This window comes from Uranotaenia lowii, chromosome 3, assembly GCF_029784155.1.
Source record: "Uranotaenia lowii strain MFRU-FL chromosome 3, ASM2978415v1, whole genome shotgun sequence".
Taxonomy (NCBI): Eukaryota; Metazoa; Arthropoda; class Insecta; order Diptera; family Culicidae; genus Uranotaenia; species Uranotaenia lowii.
In genome coordinates, this window is record NC_073693.1 from 29,069,496 (window position 1) to 29,089,074 (window position 19,579).

General features: G+C 39.1%; 2 protein-coding genes across 11 annotated transcripts in view; both read left to right on the forward strand.

Annotated features, from left to right (window-relative positions):
• Positions 1–7,097, forward strand: part of LOC129756698 (glycogen-binding subunit 76A) — a 42,050-nt gene extending 34,953 nt beyond the window's left edge. For 5 of the 10 annotated variants that reach the window (XM_055753674.1, XM_055753675.1, XM_055753680.1 and 2 more), the window contains 2 exons: positions 3,484–3,652; positions 4,100–7,097. In XM_055753674.1, the coding sequence (XP_055609649.1) occupies positions 3,484–3,652; positions 4,100–5,863 (1,933 nt within the window). In that variant the 3' untranslated portion in view covers positions 5,864–7,097. Of the gene's footprint in view, positions 1–2,977; positions 3,029–3,483; positions 3,653–4,099 lie in introns of all 10 variants that reach the window. The other 5 variants (XM_055753670.1, XM_055753672.1, XM_055753673.1 and 2 more) reach the window with 2 other exon arrangements.
• A 1,176-nt stretch (positions 7,098–8,273) lies between these two features.
• LOC129756696 (tonsoku-like protein) lies at positions 8,274–13,387 on the forward strand. The gene is made up of 5 exons (XM_055753666.1): positions 8,274–8,463; positions 8,533–10,124; positions 10,342–11,915; positions 11,973–12,154; positions 12,220–13,387. The coding sequence occupies exons 1-5, from the start codon at positions 8,445–8,447 to the stop codon at positions 13,311–13,313; spliced, it is 4,461 nt and encodes a 1,486-aa protein (XP_055609641.1). The 5' UTR covers positions 8,274–8,444; the 3' UTR covers positions 13,314–13,387.
• The last annotated feature ends 6,192 nt before the right edge of the window (positions 13,388–19,579 follow it).

A 19,579-nucleotide genomic window follows, 5' to 3' on the forward strand; every position in this document is an offset into this window, starting at 1 on the left:
TGACAAAAATGACAAAAATGACAAAAATGACAAAAATGACAAAAATGACAAAAATGACAAAAATGACAAAAATGACAAAAATGACAAAAATGACAAAAATGACAAAAATGACAAAAATGACAAAAATGACAAAAATGACAAAAATGACAAAAATGACAAAAATGACAAAAATGACAAAAATGACAAAAATGACAAAAATGACAAAAATGACAAAAATGACAAAAATGACAAAAATGACAAAAATGACAAAAATGACAAAAATGACAAAAATGACAAAAATGACAAAAATGACAAAAATGACAAAAATGACAAAAATGACAAAAATGACAAAAATGACAAAAATGACAAAAATGACAAAAATGACAAAAATGACAAAAATGACAAAAATGACAAAAATGACAAAAATGACAAAAATGACAAAAATGACAAAAATGACAAAAATGACAAAAATGACAAAAATGACAAAAATGACAAAAATGACAAAAATGACAAAAATGACAAAAATGACAAAAATGACAAAAATGACAAAAATGACAAAAATGACAAAAATGACAAAAATGACAAAAATGACAAAAATGACAAAAATGACAAAAATGACAAAAATGACAAAAATGACAAAAATGACAAAAATGACAAAAATGACAAAAATGACAAAAATGACAAAAATGACAAAAATGACAAAAATGACAAAAATGACAAAAATGACAAAAATGACAAAAATGACAAAAATGACAAAAATGACAAAAATGACAAAAATGACAAAAATGACAAAAATGACAAAAATGACAAAAATGACAAAAATGACAAAAATGACAAAAATGACAAAAATGACAAAAATGACAAAAATGACAAAAATGACAAAAATGACAAAAATGACAAAAATGACAAAAATGACAAAATGACAAAAATGACAAAAATGACAAAAATGACAAAAATGACAAAAATGACAAAAATGACAAAAATGACAAAAATGACAAAAATGACAAAAATGACAAAAATGACAAAAATGACAAAAATGACAAAAATGACAAAAATGACAAAAATGACAAAAATGACAAAAATGACAAAAATGACAAAAATGACAAAAATGACAAAAATGACAAAAATGACAAAAATGACAAAAATGACAAAAATGACAAAAATGACAAAAATGACAAAAATGACAAAAATGACAAAAATGACAAAAATGACAAAAATGACAAAAATGACAAAAATGACAAAAATGACAAAAATGACAAAAATGACAAAAATGACAAAAATGACAAAAATGACAAAAATGACAAAAATGACAAAAATGACAAAAATGACAAAAATGACAAAAATGACAAAAATGACAAAAATGACAAAAATGACAAAAATGACAAAAATGACAAAAATGACAAAAATGACAAAAATGACAAAAATGACAAAAATGACAAAAATGACAAAAATGACAAAAATGACAAAAATGACAAGAATGACAAGAATGAAAAAAATGACAAAAATGACAAAAATGACAAAAATGACAAAAATGACAAAAATGACAAAAATGACAAAAATGACAAAAATGACAAAAATGACAAAAATGACAAAAATGACAAAAATGACAAAAATGACAAAAATGACAAAAATGACAAAAATGACAAAAATGACAAAAATGACAAAAATGACAAAAATGACAAAAATGACAAAAATGACAAAAATGACAAAAATGACAAAAATGACAAAAATGACAAAAATGACAAAAATGACAAAAATGACAAAAATGACAAAAATGACAAAAATGACAAAAATGACAAAAATGACAAAAATGACAAAAGTGACAAAAATGCCCCAAATTGAGAAATGTTGATGAAAGAAATGACATTTTATTTTATTTTTTTCACTTTTGTATAATCAATTTCGCAATTTTGTCTTTTTTGTTTTCAAAAATTTATTTCTTGTTTACAATTTGATTTCGTGACACAGAATTTATTAAAAAAAATGCAATCGCAATAATTACCAAAAGATGACACGAAACTAAGGCAAAAGTAATACATTTGACATAATAAAACACTAAAAGGACAAAAATACCAGTCAAATGATTCAAAATGACACTAAGATGGTGAAAATTTCAAAAGCTACAAAAACAATACCTGCAAATAAATATCCAGAAAATGCAAAATAGTTATAAAAAAATACTAAAATTTACAAAAAATTAACAATAAGATTAAAAAATTAAACAAACAGATGAAGCGATAATTAAAAAAAAACTTCAAAATTTACTGACATTTTAAGGGCAAATAGACAAAAAGCAGTTGGTCGAAATTGAAATTTTACTTGATGATGTTTGCAGTAAGCAGACAATCCTGTGAGTCTATTCACAATTAGTTGAATTCTGTCTTTGAAAGTGATAAAATAAAATTGGGTATGAGCTAAGAATTTCGTTTCATTGAAAAAAAAATCATGTTATTATTTTAGTATAGACGTATTCCGAATAAAATATATCATGAGATTCCAAAGTAAACCTTGACTTTGTTTGGTGTTTTGAAGCTTGGATTTCGAAATGAACTAATTTTTTTTCTATTGAAATAAATATAATACTGCTCTGAATTCTAATCAAACCCGAGTAAATAATTTGATATCTAGAATTTGGTTTCAAAATTTCAAGTTTCTTGCTTCTGTGTATTTTTTTTGTGGAAACCAAGATTTTCTGTGAATGAATTAATGAATCGGATAATTTTGATTTTATCTCGACAATAAGCTTAGTAAACGAACACTCTCTGGAGCCACCATTTCGTTGAATGTTTCTCTCTGTATTGGTACCAAAATTTAACTCACATACGCGGCGAGTGAGCTGTTGTATGCTGGCAAAAAATTCTTAATTTAATTTAACCACGTTGTTTTGAAAAATTATCGTTGCTACATATGATTACCGGATAAATAATCAACCACAGGGTTGAATCATTGATTTATGTCACCCATATTACTCCTCTTTTGCCTTTTTTCTCCCTTCTAGATTCCATGACGCCTGGTCCCTGTGCATCTGGTGGTGGGTTATCCTAATCAGGTTTATACGTCCTTCTATATTTTTGTTTTATTTTCTCTCTCCACCTACAAACCACACCATAATTGTGCAAATTTATGTCTCTCTATACCACGCTTATGCCTTCAGAATAACCCGCTTTACTTGAATTTGTTTCTTACTTGGTATTCGCTTTCTAATCCTTTATAATCACAGAAACTCTCTCACACACTTTGCTTCAATCTTAAGGAAATTTAAACGTTCGATTGGATTTCCAACCAAATGTTTGAAACTTTAACAACCACGTTGAAACCACGCACTAAGAACATTCAAACAGAATTTAAAGTTTACGTTCTCGATTGGTCTAGATGGGTCATACAATTTTGCCAAGTCACACTAACCGGTTTGAAAGTCTTGATGTAGTTTTTTTATCACCAATTCAAAACAATATTTTAAGGAAATCACTAATCATAGATTTTTGCCTTCTTTCCCCTCCCCAGAAACTGTCTATCTTCCATGAGCACCCCGGGCGATCCAGCCGCATCCGGTGGTGGACCTGACAGACCGTGTGGAATCACCTCGCTGCTACCGATTGGTATGTCGTGCCGGGGCCGCGCGGAAGCCTTTGCCCGTAGTCTACAATCGCGGCTTCGAACGCTAGGAACACAGGTGAGATAAGTTGTTTTTAAACAATTGTTTAGCTTCATTTCTTTGATGTTAGCTTGGTCCTTTCACCGTTAACTCAAAATTTTATCGAAAAAAAAAAAAATCTTTTACCAATTGATATGCCCTGGATCTTTTCTTTCTGTCTCTTTCCTAAAACCCTCTGAACTGGATACATCAACCACGACACAAATCCAAAAACTCTCTGTAAAAACAACCCGATGTGTGAAACGTGCGCATGCTCCCACTGCTTTGAATGTTTCGCTCGATACATCTGCATCGAATACGCCATTGAAATCACACACACAAAACATCAACCCCATTATCCGGTAGGGATTCTACTAAAAACCGTTCATCGGCCCGAAACAAGTATAGCAAACTCAATCATCATACTAGCGTAGAGCAATACTAGCCCCCTAGTTGCCATTAATCAGGGTTAAATATTCGTTGCAGGGAAATGCCGACGAGGAACTCCAGATCACAGACCAGCTCAATCAGGGCGAGAACACATGGATATCACAGGAGGAAACGCCGGTAACCAGGCTGCAGCCGCTTCGGATGGTGGCAAATGAGGCCGATTCGTTCTTCGACTTTGGAATCGACAACGAAAGCCCCGGTTCTCCGGTCGAGGAATGTGAGTACACCAGGTTGATTGAAACGGCAACGGCAACACCGGCAGAGATTGCAACGGAATCGGGCTACGTCTGCGCTTCGCCTTGCTCGACACCACAGGTCAGTCAGGAGAACAGTCCCTCTAGCCAGAGTTCGTCAGACTGTCAGTTCTACGATCCGGAGAGTTCAGATCCGGAGCAGAAATCGGTTAGTGGCTGTGATTACTACGACTGTACAACTACCTCGGATCCATCGACGGCATCCGCGTCTTTATCGGCACGGACACACAAATCTACCTCAGCGGAAGCAGAAGCAGAATCAACAAACGTCGTGCGGCTTCATAAAAAACATCAAAACGGACACCTACCGAGCGGGATTGCCGTCGTGGCGGTCGGAGACAGCGACAGTTGTTCCGAATCTTTGCCTCCTTCACAGTCTACCGAATCACGTGACTCCACCTACACAGGACTGAGTTCGAACAATTCGAACAGCACATTACAAGACGTCACCATGGAAGGTGATGAAGCATCAGCGACTACGGGAGTCGAAACAACGAACAGTGAGTCGAAAGCACACGATGAACCGGACAGCAGCGGTAAAGTATTATCGAACGGGCATGCCGTCGCACCTCGGGGGACAGTCATGAACGAAGAATCACGGATCGAGAAGTTCGAACTGAATCAGACGTACAACATCGATGTGCTGAAGTTCATCAATGGCGATGCGGAGGAAGAACCTGAGGAGGAAGACCTTAGCCCACAGGTCGAGCTGGCTGAGGTTGAGAAGAAACTACAAGACTGTGGGATCACACAGGAAGACGAGACCAAACAGCAAGATCACAAACGGGAAGGGTTGTCTTCGGGTGACGAAGACGAAGACTTCAGCAGACCACAACGAATTCGAAGGTGTTCTTCGTTGAAAACGGGCAAGACACCTCCGGGTACACCGGGCCGGAAGAAAATTGTTCGATTTGCCGACGTTCTCGGCCTTGATTTAGCAGATGTTAAAACATTCGTAGATGAAGTTCCTAAGATACCGAAGTCGGCATACGAAGATTTAGAAATCAATTTAGAACCCACCATGCCGGTGCAGCAGATCTGTTTGGGTCCGAAAGCTGACCGGGTGCTAGTGCCATTGTTCCAGCAACCGGGGGCATTGCCGTGCTTCCTGGATCGAGTGCGTGACAAACAGGTCAACCTGGAGAACGCAGCCGTTACAGATCCCGTCAACCTCACAATCACCGGAACTGTTCGGGTGCGGAATCTCGACTTCCACAAATCTGTCTACGTTCGCTACACCACCGACAACTGGCGCAGCTTTTCCGATCTTCAGGCTTCGTACGTGGAGAACTCCTGCGATGGCTTCTCTGACAAGTTCACCTTCACCATCTACGGCACTTCGGTTCAGATAGGGCAGCGCATCGAGATGGCGATACGCTTCCATTGCCGAGGTCAGCAGTTCTGGGACAGCAACTACGACACCAACTACGTGTTTCAGTGTTTGCCAATCTCTCAGCCCAACCACATCGCCAACATGGCGGTTAAGCCGGCCAACATCGAATCCCTGATAAGTCCCGATGAAGCATGGTGCAAAAGCTTTTACTAAAAGGAAAACCTAACCGAGTCCCACATTGCCCCGAAAACCTCGCTCCTTTGAGTCCTCGAAAACAAAAACAAAACCAGTTAACCATCTTAAAAAAAACCAACCAATTCTACCCCAACGAATAGCATTGGCCAACCAGTTTGTAAAGGAACGAATGCTGGTCCAGTTTGCGAATCCCCGCAACTGGAACCATCGATGTCTGGACACCTTAGCGCCTATCACCGATTTTAGTGTTTAGTATTATTTTAAGATAATTCCCTTCTGTCTATTTATTAGTGATCTTCCCAAACCTTCCTCGTCTATTCTTATTTCTTTCTCCCCTCTTTGTGAACGTCCAAAATTTATCCAACGATATTCTTGTCTCAGTTGTTTCTGTCCCGCTAAGCTTTTACCAAAAACAATTCTGTCCCTTTGAAACAAAAAATTTGCATGTATGCATCGATCTACTACAGACGAGAGCTTTGTCGAGCAACAACAAAGGAAAAACTCCTAGCTAGACACACACAAACAATCAAAATGTATGAAAATTATCGCAAAAAATCTCTAAGAGATTCTAGTAGTGGAAACGCAAAAAAAAAACTAGGAAACCCAATTTTTAAAAAAAATAATTAGATCTGACTATTTCAATTTCACCAGTTTGGCCAGAGACCATTTTTAAAGGGGGTTGCTTTTAGGAAATGAATTCAATTCTAACACTTTAAACAATCACTAAATTTCCGGCGAGTCATTGACGCAGTGAGTATCGCAAATAAGATTCAATCGATTGATTGTTAAAGGAAGAAACAAAAGCAAAACGCTAGCAACTCACACAATACCGCGTTTATATGAATAGTTGAAACAATTTGTAGAATTTATGTATAGCATCGTGATTTTAGAAAGAGGGGATCCAACATCAACAATGGAAACCGATTCAAAAGAAAAAATAAAACAATTGTACAGAGAGATTTGAGAGTGCTTCACAGTTCAGACTCAACAAAGCAAGACCTAGACGAGAGCTGTAGCCATTCATTGATTGTTAAGTTTTCAGACCTGACCGATGAGAGAAAATCGAAGTTTCCCTGGCCGAAAATTTATGTTACCAGTAGCGCGATTTCTCGAAAAGAAAGCAAAAAAAAAAACAAATTTAAAAAAAATACAAATAAGCATAAAGCAATGAAACGATACCTCCATCTTATTTTTCTGATTTTTTGTTTAAGAATGAAAAAATCAGCAAAGATATACAGAAGAAGAAGAATAAAGGCAAAGTAAAAATTGGAAGGGGCGCCAAAAAAGAACTGAAAGATTGAAGATACGTGAATATGTTACTTTGTTATATTATGGTACTGAAATTCTTGAAGAAGTTTTTAAAACATGACAAACCCTTCTCAGCCGTCTCATCGAACGATGAGAACAATAATATGTAGTTATTTAAAACTAACATACAAACTCACACACACACACACAAACAAAAACTTCAGCAACTTCTTGGGTACGAGCATAAAAGTAAAAATAAAAACAGAATAAAAAAAAAAGATAGCAGCAAAACAGCACTTTGAAGAAAACAGAAAAAAAATCAATATAAAACTGGTGTCTTATGAATGGAAGAAATATTAAAATAATTAATTATATACTTCTGTTTAGTGCATATGCCCAATGTGTATAATATAAAGAAAAAGTTTATCCAAAGATTAGAGAATAAAGAAATGTTTAAAACTATAACCATTTTGTGCTTTATTTCGTTTGCTTCTCAACCATATACATACATACGACGAATCAAATAAACATCACACCCTCACAACATTGCACAATAAAACAGTTTGAGTCGGATTAAATTATAAGGAGTTCACAAGAAAACAATGGAACGTATTTGTTTAAGTGTCACTTTTGGCAATTTTGTCATTTTTGTGATTTCTGCAATATTTGTCACTTTTGCCAATTTTGTATTTTTTTTTTAATTTTTCAAAAAAATTTCATTTTTGTCATTTTTGTCATTTTTGTCATTTTTGTCATTTTTGTCATTTTTGTCATTTTTGTCATTTTTGTCATTTTTGTCATTTTGGTCATTTTTGTCATTTTTTTCATTTTTGTCATTTTTGTCAGTTTTTTTCCATTTTTGTTAGTATTTTTTATATTTGTCATATTTGTAATATTTTAACAATTACATTTTGGCGTTTATGTTAATTATTTTTGTTTATTGCTTCGTGTAAGATTTGTACGTAATTTTCCTATAATTATAAGCGTTGTTTGTCAAGTTTAGTAATTCGTTTCGATCCCATGAGAAAATTTTAATCATATTCCGCATAATAGTTTTACCGACTATCTTGAACCATTCTAAGAAACATGCTCGTTTTTGTTGGCTAAAAGCTACCCCACGATATTTTTTAGTGCGGATAAAGTGCTCACTTTGGATTTAGTGTGTATTCTGGCATTTTCGTAAAAGGCGGAATTTTGGTGTTCTTCTTTGATTGCAGGGCGCTGATTATCATTTTAATTTGAAATTTTACGCTAAAATTGCCTTTATTATGCCTTACTAAGTATATTTTTAAGTTATTTACAGTGCAAGTGATTTAGTGAGACGTGCTTCTTGTTATCTGAAGTGAAAATCATGGATCTTGAGGAGCAACGTGAGTACCTGCCTGTTTTTTTTTTCTCGTTCCAGAATGAACATGTTGATAAGGGGAAATCATTCACAGGTTTGATCCGGCGGAAGAAGAAATCTTCCGAGGCGGGGAACTTGTTGCAACTAGCCGAAGCGTGCCGGAAGCTGGGAGAACTGTACCACGAAAGGGGTGAACATCGAAAGGCACTCAATGAATTCAAGCTGGTGGCCAAAGCGTATCACAATTTGAAAATGCCTATGGAGGTAGGCCGGGCCAATCGACTGATCGGGGAGATGTTCATGCTGTTGGATGAGTACGAGAAAGCACTTCAGTACGAAAAGGTTTATTTGGACATAGCTAAACGGGAGGAGGATTTAGTTGAGCTACAACGGGCTTATGTAACGATCGGAAGGACCTACCTGTTGAAAGGACAAAGCTGTGAAGGTCCGGAACAAGCTAAAGAGCCTCTAGCAGAAGCTGAAAAAGCTTTTCTCAAGGGCCTCAAACTTTGTCATGAGGTTAAAGGAGTTGGAAAAATCGAGCAATTAGATATGGAAGCTCGCGCATTGCTGAACTTGGGCGTTACAAAAGAGCATCAAGAGATTCTTGACGATGCTATTGAATATATGGCGAAAGCTACCAAAATTGCAATGAACAATGACCTATCTGAACTTTTGCATCAATGCTACATATCTACAGCACTGCTGTTCAATTTGAAGCAAAAGAATCATTCAAAAGCTCTAAAAACGTTGAATGAAGCCCTAGAAGTTGCTTCTCGTTTACATAACAAGTCCACTAAAATGTGTGAAACTTTGCTAATTAAAGCAGATGTCTTCATAAAGATGGGAGATTTCCAAAGTGCAAAAACAGCTCTGAAAAAGGCATTCAAACTTAAGACCCCTGTCATTTCCGATGCCGAAAATGTAGAAAAACAACTCAGAGTGCTGGTTGCAATTTGTAAAATAGAGGACAAACTTATAACGATTGATAGTAATCAATTCGCTCAAAAAAAGGTGCTTTATGAGCAAATGGGCGATGGAGCCTGTAAACTGGAAAACTATTCGAAAGCTATCGATTACTACATGAAAATGTTGGACTGTGCCCAACAAAATGGAGAGACAGATCGCGAGTTAATTCCGATATATGTAAGTTTGTATCAAACATACAAGGATAACAAACAATATGACGAAGCACTGGAATATCTTTGGAAGGAGTACAATCTTATTCAAAATGTACCCAAGGAAGCTTATAACACGTTGCTTAGCATAGCCGAGGTTTACGAAAACCAGAATAAGTCATGTTTTGATGTTGAAGATATATATCGAAGAGTACGGCAGGAAGCAAAAAAGCTTAAATCTCTAAAAATGGAACGTGTCCCGATAAAACGGTGCATAGGTCTGCTGAAAAAACACGGAATGGATCTGATGGCCGAGAATCTGGAAAAAGAAGCCAAACAGGCTGGAATCGATTTGGCACTGGAAGATGACAGCAGCGATGGCGATTCCTCGGAGGTAGAGACTTTTGGCGAAGAAACGGAAACCTCGATTGAGTTTGCCATCAACGCCCGGGAGATCGGTGAGGATGTTAACCTGTCGGAGCTGTCCGATTCCGACGGGGATACGCCGAGAGCGGGTGATAAATCGTTGGAAGTTCGAAGCACCCGCAAGCGAGGTACCACTTTTCAGGTGGGTGAAAACCATTCTTCAATATTTTGAATGAAAACATTTCATGTTAAATTTCTCACTGGAAACAATTCTACTTCTTTTAAGTTTACCATCGACAACTTCCATTTAGTTCTTTCCAGATCGAAAATAAATAGTTGAAGAATATTAACTTGACGCTTTTGTTTCGAGTTTGATCTCAACCATCCCACTAACTCCAAATCTCCTTCTACATTCGCAGGTTAAAAGAAACAACAAGGGTGAAACGCAGCTCCATCAAGCCTGCATCAATGGCAACGCCATGCTGGTACAAAAGCTGCTGGAGCAGGGCCACCCGGTCAACATTCGGGACCATGCCGGTTGGCTGCCGTTGCATGAGGCTTGCATTCATGGTCACAAGGAAATCGTCGAGATGCTGTTGGATCGGGGAGCTCACATCAACGATAAGGGTGGTACTAGCTGCGACGGTATTACGCCACTGTACGATGCCTGCTCCAACGGAAATCTGGAGGTGGTTGAGCTGCTGTTGGATCGCGGTGCCAATTGTACCCTGCGGACAGATTCCGGCGACACGACTGTCAACGTGCTGGAAGGTTGGTTCAAGAGTGTACAGAAGAAATTGTTGGACGAGCATATCGTTTTCTACAATACTATCAAGGGACGGATTATGGAATGCTTTGAAAAGACAGGGACCAATCATGCGGATCCGACAGCCAGCGTTCCGGATGCGATTCAAGTGACTTCTGGAGAAACAAGAGCAAGTCGTAGACGGAATAGATATTTGGGGAAAAATGACTCGGATTCCGACAAGGAGGATGCTAAGACGGTACGCACCACTGGAAGTAATCAAAGCTCGGGATACGGTAGTGCAAAGAGGTTGGCCACTAGTTCGTCTAAAAAGAGGCCAGCAAGTGTTCGGTCTGATTCGTCTTCAATTTCGTCGGACTCTGATGGAGAACGTCCTACGCAGCATTCCTTTCGTGAGCAAACGTCCTCATTGCGTAAATCGTCGGGAGTAGATGATTATCGTAACGCCATCCAACTGCTTCGGAAGGGTAACACCGTACGGGCTCAAATCGTTTCCCCCTTAAAGGATCCCAATCCAGGTCCTGCAAAACGTACGGCACATATGCGCCGTGAAGAAGTTGGTGATGATTGGCTGATAGATGATCTGGCACCGAATAAGAAGAAGCAAAAGTTTCTCTCTGATAACGACTACTTGGAGCCGAATCGAGCCAAAAGGATATTAGGCAAAAGTTTGGAAACGGATCAAGAAAGAGAAAACACTCCACCCATTTCTGACCAAACTATCACATCTACTGGTCGTGATTGCGATTCGTTAAGCCTGTCTAAATTAGAAGACCGCCGAGGCTTGCGTGGAGAATCTTCCGATGAAAGCGGTCCTGATGCGCATGATGTTCTGATGGGAGCTTCGAGAAAAAGCTTTCACCGCAAACAGCTTTCCGGACAATCCAGATCCAGAAGACCATCCTCAAATGGAAGCCTAAGGAATCAGGCCTCTCTGTTAGATGCAGGATTCAGTGTATCCTCACGGCCGAGTAGTCCTTGCATCGAACTACTCTCACCAGCCAAAAGTACCCACAGTACGCAAAGGACTCCAATTAAAAGTGGAGCTATTTCTACAGCTACAGCTACAGCTGTGAGGCGAAATCTCACTCCCGTTAAAATGCTTCCGCCAAACATGGTTCGAGTGATGGTTGAAGGCAAACCGATTGACGTAACGTATGACGATGATCGGGTTATGGAACTGAATGTTGGTTGGCTGATCAACGAAGTTGTTCGACGATATGGAATGTAAGTTGTGTGAAACTATTTTTCTTCCAATTGTTTAAATAACAAATTTTCTTTCAGAAAATACGGCAAACATCCGCTGATGAAATTGCTGAGACAGGATTCAGGAATTTGTGTGGAAACAGATCCACTAACAACTCTTCTAGGAGGTAGCGATACAATAATCAATGCCTATGTTATTGAAATGAAGGATCTTAGATCCGATCAGTTTTACGAAGATTACTGCAAACATCGTGATGTTGGTAGGAATTCTGCATTTGAAATATCTTGAGTCATTAAATTTATTGATTATATTTTCCATTTGCAGAACAATTGAGTGGACTGTTATCTGCCCTCAGTACAATGGAAAAAGCTGGTCATTTGACGATTCCAAAAGACTTTTTCCACGGAAAAAACTTACAATGGGATATACTATTCCAAGCCCTTGGCTGCCAAGGTCGTGTTCGAGATCTTGATCTGTCCTGCAACCAACTGTCGGATCAATACTTTCAAATGCTGGTGGAATCGTTACCAGCCCTTAAACAGCTGGAAAAGGTAAATCTCAGTATGAATTTGATTAGCTCGAAAGGTGTCGCCAGCCTTTCGGCTTTGATTATACCGAACCCTGACAACGGCACACTGTATTCCGTTTCTGCGCTCAATCAACTAACTGAGCTGGATCTCAGTCATAATCCGTTAATGGATCAAAGTTTACTGGTGCTTTCTAACCTTTGCCAGCATCTGAAACAGCTAAAAGTGCTACGTTTGGCTTCCACCGGTATAACAAACATAACATTTGCCACCCCTCCCCTTGAAATCGGGCAGCTGCAAATCTTTGACGTTTCCGATAATAGTTTGAACAAAAAATCAGTCGATTACATGCTTCAAAAGCTCAACACCCGCATATTGACCGAATTTAACTTACGATCTCTTGGAAAACTGAGAGACTTCAAGTCGGCTCTCACAATAACCATACAAACCAATGACTTCGACATGTTACGTCTGTTCAATCTAAGCAATTGCGGCCTTACCGACGAAGATCTCACCGTTATTCTAAACTCGTTAAAAACCACTGCCGAACAATTAAAACATCTAGATGCATCACACAATCCTAAACTTACCCATAAGAGTCTGTTGGAAGTTTTAAAAACTTTAACTGACCATTCCCTGGAATCGGTTCGCTTCCTGCAAAATCCACTGATCTTGAAAAACCTTCCAACGACGAATCTGTTGGAAGCGATCGGCTTCGACCGGGACAAATGTTACCCGTACCGGATTGAGCTGATGCTTCCGCTTAAAACCAGTGACGAGGCACGGGCTGTGTTGTGCGAACTTTTGGACACCTTTTGGAAACGACTATGGACGGACCGGGCTCAGATAGAATCTGACCGATGGAAGGTGCGACTGATGATGCGACGCTAGTGGTATGGACAATGATGAATAACATTCTATCTTTATTAAACAAGAATAATTTTCTTTTTGTCAAATGCAGATAATTTTGATCTTCATTCGGTGCCGAAATGTGAATATCACTGCCATATGTTTTAATGACTTTCAATACAGCTTATTCTTAACAAATTAACCAGAATCAGAATTTTCTAATTTAACTGTGTGATACAGCTTTCCTAAATGCTTAGCTTTGTTGAAATACGTGTAATTTTAATGCGAGCTGAATGACAAACGCCACGTGACTTTTTCAGAATGATGTATGCGTTAATTTTTGTCAAAATTTTGTTTGAGATTTTAAAATTAACTCTCTTAGTGGTATTCGGCGAACGGCCGAATACCGAATATCGACCTTTTCAACTATTCGGCCAAACGAATATTCGGCCGAATATTCGGTCGAATATTCTATTGGGTTTTCAATGAAAAAACCTTAAGCTGTTATTTCAATGCTATCTTTTTCTTCCATATTAATGTCCCTCATGTTTTAAGTCGATTATTTTCAACCAGATGTTATTATCAGATGATGTTTTACAAGATATTTATTAAGTAGGGGTCTTTCTGATTTTTAAAATGTTACCAATAACTGAAAAGACGTCAGATGACTAGTCGCTTCAAGGGCGTTTATCACCGAAGAGATTGCGTTCCTGTGAAATCTGCGATAAAACATGTCGAAACAGGTGCCAAGCTGTTTGAAATTGCTTCTCTGATATTGAATTAGATGACGGTCGAATTTGTGCAAGATATCTTCAAAATAGTTGTTGAAATGATAGATAATCTTTAATATTAAGCAAACCATACTTTCAACCACACTTATGACCAGACGGTCAGGCATTCAGAACGATTTTTGAAAAAAAGGGCAAAATTTATGTAGGTATATTTTGAAAGTTTTGAAAAGTTTAACACAAAATTTAAAAAAGCAAGCCCATAAATCTGGGATACACTATAACCAAAGTATAAAGCGATACCGTATAGCATCCTCCTGTACGATCTACAGTGAACGATACGCGGATACATCTTAGATGTTTTGCTGAATCCATAAGTTTTGAATGATTGTGTAGCTTTTACAACATTACTTTGGGATATTTTATAAATTATCAAAAATTATTTGAAAAATTTACTAGTCTGTAGAAGATATTCGGCCTATTCGGCCGAATACTTAGCTCAACTATTCGGTGAGCCGAATATTCGGCTTAACGGTTTTTTGGCGATATTCGGCGCCGAATATTCGGCAAACCGAATATTCGGTACATCTCTACTTACAATCATATTAAGTCATTGACTGTCATTTTTCTATAAGTAACAAAGCATGACGATTTCAACCAATAAATCTATTAATATTTAATGTTTCATAAGACCACCCTGAAATTTCTCGGCGGTAGTGTCACCTTAAGAATTCGCGTCAGCACAAACAGTTGTTCGGTCAATGCACGAGTTTTGATGCGATATGCATAACAAGGAGTATCTTAGTAGGAAATCACACTCAACTGCTGCAATCAGCACAAAACATTATCGAGTGGGAAATGGAAACTCGTATGAGAGTGATTCGACAAAAAAAGATCGAAACGAATTGATCATGTTTCATCGATCGAACAAAATGCTTACCATCAGCTGACATCATTCGATCGCAGTAGCTCGCCCAGTGCAGACGCATTTTTTCTGCCTGTGTGTTTTGTTGAAATCATTTCAAGAAATCAAAAGTGCTGTGTTCCTAACTGCAGTTTTCCACGCGGAGTGATTTTTTCCTGCTGGCTCGGTCGTTAATTGCCGAGGTTCATCAACGGAGCCGGCTGGCACAGGTGTGCAAACGCCAATTTGGTTCGCTGCAGCAGGTTTTTTTTGCCATCACCATCTCCATCAAGGCCATATTCATCTTCGGAAGGCGCCTTCCTGTTCGCCCATCAAATTCGGAATTTGGACATCGTCAGGGCGGTAACTCGGGGGATCCGGTTCTGATCGCCGCACCCGGGTAAACACAGGACGGTCGAGCAATTGATCCGATTGACGTCTCCATCTTGTTCCGACGAAGGACCACGTGGCTGGTGAAAACATCTGTATTAACAAAGTGCAAAAGCTTGTGAGTTTCTTTTATTCTTTTTTCACTTTTTCTTCTCTATTTGTTTCCCTTTATACGATCATTGTTTGCTTCGTTTATATTTTCAAAACGGGGGCACTCGTGTTCTCGTGAGAAAATATGAACGATGGCGGGGAGTTGAACTCCTCAGTTGAGGATGATGAGGATGTCACCTACGAGTATGAGGAGTATTTGGAGGATTCAGGTGATGCTGGTCCGTCAAATGTTTCCCATTCTTCGATGAGTGTTAGTTCTTTGTCAACCACAGTTGAGAGTAGAGCACCCCGACTCCGAACCTACACAGACGGTTCATCTTTTACTGGGCCTTGGGTGGTTTTCATCCGGCCCAAACCTAATGGTAAACGTCTTAACGTGGTACAGATCACCAAAGATCTGGCGAGGTGGCCCTCCGTGACCAGTATTTCAAAGGTGCGATCAGACAAGTTGCGCGTTGTAGTGGCTGACCGGAAAGGCGCAAATGAAATTGTTGCCAGCAAGTTCATTAACCTGGAGTACCATGTTTTTGTTCCGTCTCGAAACGTCGAGATCGAGGGCGTGATAACGGAAATGAGCCTGGAGGCAGAGTACGTTAAGTCCAACGGCGTTGGTAAGTTTAAAGGCCTTGATTCGACTTCGGTCGAAATCTTGGATTGCCGCCAACTTAAAACTGCCAACGTTGTGAATGGAGTTAAAAAGTACTCGCCTTCAGCCTCATTTCGCGTAACTTTCGCAGGTACCGCCCTCCCTCACTACGTTTTGATCGACGGAATGTTGAGGCTTCCTGTGCGACTCTTTGTGCCTCGCCCAATGAGTTGCAAAAAGTGCATTAAAATGGGACACACCGAGTCCCATTGTTGTAACAAGGCACGGTGCCCTCGTTGCGCAGAGATTCGTGAGGAAGGAGCGTGCTCAGCAATAGAACAGAAATGTGTCTATTGCGGGGGCTCACCTCATGATATCTCTGTATGCCAGGCATTTAAGAGTCGCTGGGATAAAGAGAGGCGCTCTTTAAAAGAACGATCCAATCGTTCTTACGCCGCTATTTTAAAAAGCGCTTCTCCCCCTACTCAACCTCAGTTAAGTAACATTTTTTCAGTGCTGCCAGTTGACAACGAGGACACTACTGATGAAGAGACCCCTTTCGTTTTTGTGGCAAACTCCCGGAAACGAGCCAAAACAGCTTCTAAGTCCTCCAAAATTCCAAACAAAATCCCTACTATAAGTTCTCCTATCAGCGCCACTAAAAAGTCAGTAGCACCAAAAAAAGAAAAACCAGTTCCTCTTGGATTCCGAACGAATTTTTCATCATCAAATTTCAAATCACAAGCGGGGCCTTCAGCTGCAGCGAGTACTCCAACTACTAACGCGATTTTGTCAGAATCAGTCTCCCAGCCAGGACTTTTCAAACTTTCTGACATAATTAATGGAATTTTCTCTTTCTTAAACGTATCTGAATCCGTAAGAGGCATTGTTACTACAATGCTCCCTATAGTAAAGACACTTTTGAAGCAATTGATGCAAACTTGGCCCCTTCTTTCAGTGTTTATCTCTCTCGATGGATAATTTAAGCCGAGAGGTCGGAGATATCACTGTGTTGCAGTGGAATTGTCGTAGTTTAATCCCTAAACTGGATCCGTTCAAACATCTTCTTCATGAAACTAGTTGCGATATTTTTGCCCTTTCTGAAACATGGCTCTCTTCTCAAATAGATATTCCATTCCACGACTTTAACATTATTCGTTTTGATCGCAACGATTCTTATGGAGGGGTGCTTTTGGGGATCAACAAGCGTCACTCCTTTTACAGAATCCACCTCCCATTGACAGGAGGAATTGAAGCTGTTGCATGTCATACAACTATAAGAGGTAAGGAATTATGCATTGTGAGTTTGTACTGGCCTCAGAGAGTTACATTGAATCAAAGTCATCTAGAGGACCTGTGCTCAGTGCTTCCTGAGCCAAGGTTGATCCTGGGTGACTTTAATTCTCATGGAACTGTTTGGGGGGAGCAAATTGATGATAGACGTTCTTATCTTATTTATGGCATTTGTGACAGTTTCAATTTAACAGTTTTGAACACGGGTGAAAAAACACGGGTGCCTAAACCTCCTGCAAGACAAAGTGCAATTGACCTCTCACTCTGCTCAAATTCACTATCATTGGATTGCCAGTGGAAGGTAATCCCTGATCCCAATGGTAGTGACCACTTACCTATCAAAATTACAATCACCAATGGGATCAATACTTCAAATTCAACAAATATGGAATATGATCTCACAAGACACATCGACTGGAAAAAGTATTCGGACGCAATTAACTCAGCTATCAATTCCGTGGAGGTTTTACCTCCGTTGGAGGAATATAACTTTATTTCTCGTTTGATTTTCGATTGTGCGGTTGGTGCTCAAACGAAACCCATCCTAGATCCATCTGTTCGTCGAAGGCCTCCCAACCCATGGTGGGACAGTCAGTGTACCAAAGTTTACAAGGACAAATCGAACGCCTTTAAAGTTTTTCGAAAACACGGAACCCTGGATAACTTTAACACGTATTTTTCCCTTGAGCAGCAATTTAAAAACCTGATCAAGGGGAAAAAACGTGCGCATTGGCGTAATTTTGTGGGAGGTTTGTCGCGGGAAACATCCTTAAGCACTTTATGGAATGTAGCACGGAGCATGCGTAATCGTTCTTCCACGAACGAAAGTGAAGAACATTCGCATAAATGGATATTTAATTTCGCGCGGAAAATTTGTCCAGATTCCACACCTGTGCAAAAAATCATAAGAAGTGTGCCGCCGAATAGATGCGATCTAGATTGCGGCTTTTCGATGGTAGAATTCTCACTTGCTCTCCTTTCTTGTAACAACACAGCTCCGGGAATTGATAAAATAAAATTCAACTTGTTGAAAAACCTTCCGGATGCCGCCAAATTTCGCTTGTTGAATTTATTTAATCAATTCTTGGAGCATAACATTGTTCCCGAAGATTGGAGACAAGTGAGAGTTATTGCTATCCGAAAACCTGGGAAACCTGCGTCCGATTTTAATTCATACCGTCCAATAGCGATGTTGTCTTGCATTCGGAAATTGATGGAGAAAATGATTTTGTTTCGTTTGGATAAATGGGTAGAAACAAATGGCCTCCTTTCAGATACTCAATTTGGATTTCGAAGGGGCAAGGGAACAAACGATTGTCTTGCTTTGCTGTCTTCAGAGATACAAATGGCGTACGCAAAACGTGAGCAAATGGCTTCAGTGTTTCTAGACATAAAGGGAGCTTTTGATGCAGTCTCAATAGAGGTGTTGTCAGACAAGTTGCACTCCCGAGGTCTGCCTCCTCTATTGAACAACATCTTATACAGCTTGTTTTGTGAGAAATATCTGAATTTTGCTCACGGTGATATTGCAGTTAGAAGAACCTCTTACATGGGCCTCCCGCAGGGTTCATGTTTGAGTCCACTGTTGTACAACTTTTACGTAAGTGACATCGACAGTTGTCTCTCTGAAGGCTGCACTCTAAGACAACTTGCAGATGACGGCGTGGTATCTGTAACAGGATCTACTGAGTCTCATCTGCACAGACCTTTACAAGATACTTTAGACAGATTGTCAACCTGGGCTTTGGGGCTTGGGATTGAGTTTTCTCCACAGAAAACGGAGATGGTTGTTTTCTCTAAGAAACGTAGACCTGCTCAGCCTAAGCTTCAACTCCTAGGCAGGACGATCATTCAATCGAGGTGTTTTAAGTATCTTGGGGTTTGGTTTGATTCCAAGTGCACCTGGAGAGCCCAAATTGAGTATCTGAAAGGAAAATGCCAACAAAGAATCAATTTTCTCCGATCAATCACTGGCACCTGGTGGGGAGCTCACCCAGAAGATCTTTTAAAATTGTATCGAACAACTATTCTCTCAGTGATGGAATATGGTAGCTTCTGTTTCCAGTCGGCTGCCAAAACTCATCTCATAAAACTCGAGCGTATCCAATACCGTTGTCTTCGCATCGCTTTGGGTTGTATGCCCTCAACGCACAACATGAGTCTTGAAGTTTTGGCAGGAATACTCCCTCTAAAAGATCGATTTAATTTATTATCACTCCGATTCCTCATCAGGTGTGAGGTCTTGAACCCATTGGTGATTGTAAATTTCGAAAGACTACTTGAGCAAAATTTTCAA